Below are 7,500 nucleotides of genomic sequence, written 5' to 3' on the forward strand. Positions count from 1 at the left end.
ACACGGCTATGCCCTAGTTTTCTGTTTTAAACACAGCTGCATCTCATTCTCAGCCACGCAACAACACACTGCCACACTGTCACGGAGAGGTGGTTTAAATAAAGTTGTTTTTATTGTTTTCCCTCCTCTCCCTCCCCTCCCCCTTCTCCTCACAGGTCACAACAGCCTTCAGACTCCCACAGAAGCGTCCTTCCCCCCCTCTTCCCCCCTCCATCCCTCCTTCCATCTCTCTCTCCACCCTTCCTCTCTTCCCTGTCACCTCCCCACTGGAGGACATCATGTGGTGTTACAGGAAGTGCAGAGCAGTCACCTCAGCCAATCAAATCATAAGGTATGACAAGAATTGACCAATGGCTTGCCCCCACTATGACAACTGGTGTTTCACCCTCCAGACCCGACACATGCAGGCATGTGACTGACACCTAGTGGGGGTAGGGGTGAACTATACCACACTACAACACATTAGTGTCCACATTAGTTTACATTTACATTTACATTTATGGCATTTAGCAGACGCCTTTATCCAAAGCGACGTACAACAAATACATTTCTTTAGGTAAGTGAATCATCTATCCATCAGTCATGAGATAAAGTAATCAATGCTCGGACCAGGGGCCATAGGCAGTCACAATGCTAGAAAAAGGAAAAATTAGTTGTTGTTTTTTTTAACAGGAGGGAAACTTGTACAAGGGGGTAGTGGGGGTGAAGAGGTCTTTAGGAGGGTTCAGGACTTGATCAGCCAGAGGAGGATGGGTCCCCCCTGGAGTCTGGTTCCTCTCAAGGTTTCTTCCCCCGAGGGAGCTTTTCCTTGACACTGTGGCCTATGGTTGTCTCCCTTCTGGGGAGTTTTTGGCTTGTTTTTGGCTTGTTTTTGGCTTGTTTTTGCCTTGTTTTTGCCTTGTTTTGGGGGTCTGCGGTTGGTTGTTGGTTCATAATGTGTGTGTTGTATTTGTTGTTCATGATGTTTAGTTTTGTTGTTGTTGTGAAGCACTTTGTGACATTTACCTATGGAAATTTTTTGCTTTACAAATACAGTACATTTGATTGATTGATTGATTGATTGAACGACAGACACTATAATGGATTATGACTGAAAGCAAAATAATATCTGCCATTTAGCTGACGCTTTTATCCAAAGCGACTTACATTGCAGTGAGTGCATACATTTCAGTATATATGGTCCCAATGGGAATCGAACCCACAACCTAAGCGTTGTTAGCGCCATGCTCTACCCACTGAGCCACAGAGGACCAAAACGACCCCTCACTCCTCCATACCCTGTTTAAGCTGATCTGATGAACACCAGATGAAGCTGTACATTGTTTAGCATGCAATGTCCAGCTTTCCAAGGGGCTGATGGCGGGGCTTCGGCCATCTTGTTTACACCTATCCATGTCTTTCAGATCTGCAAACAGACATTGAAGTGGGAGAGGCAGGGAAATGTCTAAGAAGGAGTGTCATACAGGGGAGGCTGGTGGAGGTAGAAATCAGAGGACGGGCTCATTGTAATGCATGGAGCGGAAAGTGGAATGGTATCAAACAGGTGGAATGGTATCAAACAGGTGTGTTTGATACCATTCCTCATTCCGTTCCATGAATTGCAACGAGCCCGTCCTCCGATTTCTACCCCCACCAGCCTCTCTGCACTGTTCTTTCTTGAAAACGTTCCTCTTCCGGTGTGTGTCTAACCGTGAGTTCTCTCCTGCTACAGACTGGAGCACCCCTAGTGGTGTACAACGGTACTCCCTTCGCCAGTCTTCTTCAGAGAGGGAGGGAGTGGAGGGGGTACTGGCCAGGGAGGGGGGGCCACTACACCCCCCCACCCATGCTGAACCCCCACCGCAGGGGGACAGGGCTCTTCTCCTCCCTCATATCCCTTCTTCGTGAGGAACGAGGGATGGGAAGGACTGAAGAAGAAGAGGATGAGGGATATTCATCACTTCCGTGAGTGGGGATGAAGAGATGACAGAATTGTGGATGTGGATGGTTTTGAGAACATGTCAGATTTACAAACCTATCTCTCTCTCCCTCCCTCTCTCTCTCTCTCTCTCTCTCTCTCTCTCTCTCTCTCTCTCTCTCTCTCTCTCTCTTTCTCTCTCTCTCTCTCTCTCTCTCTCCCTTTCTCTCTCTCTCTCCCTCCCTCCCTCCCTCTCCCTCTCTCTCTCTCTCTCCCTCCCTCTCTCTCTCCCTCCCTCCCTCTCCCTCTCCCTCTCTCTCTCTCTCTGTCTCTCTCTCTCCCTCCCTCTCTCTCTCCCTCTCCCACTCCCTCTCTCTCTCTCCCTCATCTGTCAGGTGCATTAGCGTGGGTCCAGGGTTCCAGGCTGAACTGCCATGTTGTCTAAAGAGGGAGGAGTCAGGGGCGGGGCCAGAGGAGTCTCCCAGGGAGGAGTTGCTATGGAAACCGTGGGAGGAGCTGGAGCAGAGTTCCATCCTACAGGAACAAGGTAAGAGTGTTGTCATGGTTATGACATCACGTTGTCCTCACACCTCATTTGGAGGTCTGGAGAATGATGTATTATTATTATTATATTAATAATTTATTAATATATTCATAATTGTATGAGATTATATTATTACGAGCCTATCTCCTCCTGCATGCGGCTGTGGGAGTTTATATTTTGATTGGCTTTGAGCAGAAGTAGTAGCTGCACTACCACTGTAGATGAACTACTACGGTAAAAACAGGTCATTGTATTATTATTATTACTGTATTGTATTATTACTACGGTCATTTCCTGCTACACTGCACCCTTTTGCACTACTGCTGTCATTGTTTTATTATGACTTTATTACATTGTATTATTGATTTATTGATTTATTGATTTATTGATTTATTGATTTATTGATTTATTGATTTATTGATTTATTGATTGTTGTTGTACGAGGAGCTAGATTCGAAAAGCATTTCATTATGGCTGTATGCGATGGACATGACCAAAACAATCTGATTTGTGTGTTAGTGTGTGTGTTAGTGTGTTGATGTTGAGGTTACTGTGTTAGTGTGTGTGTTAGTGTGTGTTAGTGTGTGTGTTAGTGTGTTGATGTTGAGGTTACTGTGTTAGTGTGTGTGTTAGTGTGTGTTAGTGTGTGTGTTAGTGTGTTGATGTTGAGGTTACTGTGTTAGTGTGTTGATGTTGAGGTTACTGTGTTAGTGTGTGTGTTAGTGTGTGTGTTAGTGTGTGTGTTAGTGTGTGTGTTAGTGTGTTGATGTTGAGGTTACTGTGTTAGTGTGTGTGTTAGTGTGTGTGTTAGTGTGTGTGTTAGTGTGTGTGTTAGTGTGTTGATGTTGAGGTTACTGTGTTAGTGTGTGTGTGTTAGTGTGTGTGTTAGTGTGTGTGTTAGTGTGTTGATGTTGAGGTTACTGTGTTAGTGTGTGTGTGTTAGTGTGTGTGTTAGTGTGTGTGTTAGTGTGTTGATGTTGAGGTTACTGTGTTAGTGTGTTGATGTTGAGGTTACTGTGTTAGTGTGTGTGTGTTAGTGTGTGTGTTAGTGTGTGTGTTAGTGTGTTGATGTTGAGGTTACTGTGTTAGTGTGTGTGTGTTAGTGTGTGTGTTAGTGTGTGTGTTAGTGTGTTGATGTTGAGGTTACTGTGTTAGTGTGTTGATGTTGAGGTTACTGTAGAATAGTTCCTGGTTCTATGCAATGAATAATCTAATTACATCCCTTGGTTCTATGATAGCTATAGGCTAATGCTAATTATAGACCCCTCTATGACCCCTATAGACCCCTCTATGACCCCTATAGACCCCTATAGACCCCTCTATGACCCCTATAGACCCCTCTATGACCCCTATAGACCCCTCTATGACCCTTATAGACACCTCTATGACCCCTATATACACCTCTATGACCCCTATAGACCCCTCTATGATAGCTACTGGCTAATGCTAATTATAGACACTTCTACGACCCCTATAGACACCTCTACGACCCCTATAGACACCTCTATGACCCTTATAGACACCTCTATGACCCCTATATACACCTCTATGACCCCTATAGACACCTCTATGACCCCTATATACACCTCTATGGCCCCTATAGACACCTCTATGACCCCTATATACACCTCTATGGCCCCTATAGACACCTCTACGACCCCTATAGACACCTCTATGACCCTTATAGACACCTCTATGACCCCTATATACACCTCTATGACCCCTATAGACGCCTCTATGACCCCTATAGACCCCTCTATGACCCCTATAGACACCTCTATGACCCCTATAGACACCTCTATGATAGCTACAGGCTAATGCTAATTATAGACACCTCTACGATCCCTATAGACACCTCTATGACCCCTATAGACCCCTCTACGACCCCTATAGACACCGCTATGACCCCTATAGACACCTCTGTGATAGCTACAGGCTAATGCTAATTATCAACATCATGTCCCCTACAGACACCTCTATGACCCCTATAGACCCCTCTATGACCCCTATAGACACCTCTATGACCCCTATAGACACCTCTATGACCCCTATAGACCCCTCTATGACCCCTATATACACCTCTATGACCCCTATAGACACCTCTATGGCCCCTATAGACACCTCTATGACCCCTATAGACCCCTCTATGACCCCTATAGACACCTCTATGACCCCTATATACACCTCTATGGCCCCTATAGACACCTCTATGACCCCTATATACACCTCTATGGCCCCTATAGACCCCTCTATGGCCCCTATATACACCTCTATGACCCCTATAGACACCTCTATGGCCCCTATAGACCCCTCTATAGCCCCTATATACACCTCTATAGCCCCTATATACACCTCTATGGCCCCTATATACACCTCTATGGCCCCTATAGACCCCTCTATGACCCCTATAGACACCTCTATGACCCCTATAGACACCTCTGTGATAGCTACGTCCTCCGATTTCTACCTCCACCAGCCTCCCGTGACATGTACTCTACCTAGATCTGCAGTTCAGCTAGAGTAGATGACTAGACTGGAGACTAGGTTGTACCTGGTTGTACCTGGTTGTACCTGGTTGTACCTGTCAGATTTGAGTGTCCCTGAGCCTGAGGTCATAACCATGGTTAATAAACATGGTTAATAAACATGGTTAATACACATGGTTAATAAACATGGTTAATACACATGGTTAATAAACATGGTTAATACACATGGTTAATACACATGGTTAATAAACATGGTTAATACACATGGTTAATAAACATGGTTAGTAAACATGGTTAATGAACATAGTTAATGAACATGGTTAGTAAACATGGTTAATAAACATGGTTAATAGTGTGTGTGTGTTACAGATACAGAAACAGAACCAAAGATAACCACAACACATTGTGTGTGTGTGTGTGTGTGTGTGTGTGTGTGTGTGTGTGTGTGTGCACGTGCGTGTGTGCGTGTGTGGGCATGTGCGTGTGTGCGTGTGTGTGTGTGTGTTGGATGTGTTCCTCGGCCCAGGCCCAGGCTTGCAGACCGTGTGTTGTGGATTGTGCTGCTTGTTGTGTGTTTTGGTGCCTTGTGTTTTAGTGTGTTGATGTTGCTAATGTGTCAGTGTGTGTTAGTGTGTGTGTTAGTGTGTGTTAGTGTGTGTTAGTGTGTGTTAGTGTGTGTTAGTGTGTGTGTTAGTGTGTGTTAGTGTGTGTTAGTGTGTTGATGTTGTTGATGTGTCAGTGTGTGTTAGTGTGTGTTAGTGTGTTGATGTTGTTGATGTGTCAGTGTGTGTTAGTGTGTGTTAGTGTGTGTTAGTGTGTGTGTTAGTGTGTGTTAGTGTGTGTTAGTGTGTGTTAGTGTGTGTGTTAGTGTGTGTTAGTGTGTGTTAGTGTGTTGATGTTGTTGATGTGTTAGTGTGTGTTAGTGTGTGTTAGTGTGTTGATGTTGTTGATGTGTCAGTGTGTGTTAGTGTGTGTTAGTGTGTGTGTTAGTGTGTGTGTTAGTGTGTGTTAGTGTGTGTGTTAGTGTGTTGATGTTGTTGATGTGTCAGTGTGTTTTATGAACCTTTTATCTTGCTGGAACATGTCATTCAAAACAAATGTTTACGCCAGCAGACAATAAAGTATGATCTAATTTGATCTAATCTAATGTTATTGATAATGTCTGATAATTTATCTAATTAAATTATATTATCATGTTTGTGTGTGTGTGTGTGTGTGTGTGGCAGTGGAGACCCTGCTGTCAGTGTGTAGTTCCAGCTGTATACCAGGAGGGGGCAGCAACACAGAGCTGGCCCTGCACTGCCTCCACCGCTGCCATGGAGACATACTGGTGAGGACAATAAACTAATCTCTCATCCATCCATCCATCCATCCATCCATCCATCCATCCATCTATCCATCCATCCATCTATCCATCCATCTATCCATCCATCCATCCATCCATCCATCCATCCATCCATCCATCTATCCATCCATCTATCCATCCATCCATCCATCCATCCATCCATCCATCCATCCATCCATCTATCCATCCATCTATCCATCCATCTATCCATCCATCCATCCATCCATCCATCCATCCATCCATCCATCCATCCATCTATCCATCCATCTATCCATCCATCCATCCATCCATCCATCCATCCATCCATCCATCCATCCATCCATCTATCCATCCATCTATCCATCCATCCATCCATCCATCCATCTATCCATCCATTCATTCATTCACTCACTCATTCACTCACTTGTTTATTTATTCCTTCATTCATTCCTTCCTTCCTTCATTCCTTCCTTCCTTCCTTCCTTCCTTCCTTCCTTCCTTCATTCATTCATTCATTCATTCATTCAAATCAAATCCATTTACTGTGTCTCTGCTTCAAACCATTTCTGACCCTGTCTTTCTCTCCCTCCGTCATCCCCCTCTCACAGGCCTCGCTGGAGAAGATGCTCTTCTCCGACCTCTCACGCAGAGGAGACTATCATTACTCTGGTAACCTTTGACCTTTCACTTTTCACCCCTAACCTCTGTCACCCGATATCTCCACCCACGTGTGTGTGTGTGGTTGTGTGTGTATGTGTGTGTCCCTCCTGCTTTCCCTACCTCCCTCCCTTTCTTACCCCCCCCTCTCTCTCATTCTCTCTCTCTCTGTCTGTCTGCCTCTCTGTCTCCCCCTCCCTCCCCCCCCTCTCTCTCTCCCCCCTCTCTATCTGTCTCTCTCCCCCCCCCCTCTCCCCCCCCCCTCTCTCTCCCCCATCTTCCCCCCTTCTCTCCCCCCCTCTCTCTCTGTCTGTCTCTCTGTCTCCCCCCTCTCTCCCCCCCCTCTCTCTCCCCGTCTCCCCCCCCTCTCTCTCTGTCTGTCTCTCTGTCTCCCCCCCCCTCAAATGAGTTGAACTCTGGGAGCAAGAGTTGAACTCTGGGAGCACACACACACACACACACACACACACACACACACAAACACACACACACACACACACACACACACACACACACACACACAAACACACACACACACACACACACACACACACACACACACACACACACACACACACACACACACAAACAC

At 45.6% G+C, this 7,500-nt stretch overlaps 1 protein-coding gene across 1 annotated transcript in view; it reads left to right on the plus strand.

The window, feature by feature from the left end:
* LOC310824449 (uncharacterized protein) overlaps positions 1-7,500 on the plus strand; it is a gene marked incomplete at its 5' end in the record, with an annotated part of 14,645 nt that overhangs the window by 1,290 nt on the left and 5,855 nt on the right. Inside the window, 5 exons of the mRNA XM_083697697.1 lie at positions 156-331; positions 1,712-1,944; positions 2,293-2,444; positions 6,154-6,257; positions 6,860-6,920. Of these exons, the coding sequence (XP_083553823.1) occupies positions 156-331; positions 1,712-1,944; positions 2,293-2,444; positions 6,154-6,257; positions 6,860-6,920 (726 nt within the window). The remainder of the gene's footprint in view (positions 1-155; positions 332-1,711; positions 1,945-2,292; positions 2,445-6,153; positions 6,258-6,859; positions 6,921-7,500) is intronic.

Source organism: Argentina silus, assembly GCF_951799395.1.
Source record: "Argentina silus genome assembly, contig: scaffold_223, whole genome shotgun sequence".
Taxonomy (NCBI): domain Eukaryota; kingdom Metazoa; phylum Chordata; class Actinopteri; order Argentiniformes; family Argentinidae; genus Argentina; species Argentina silus.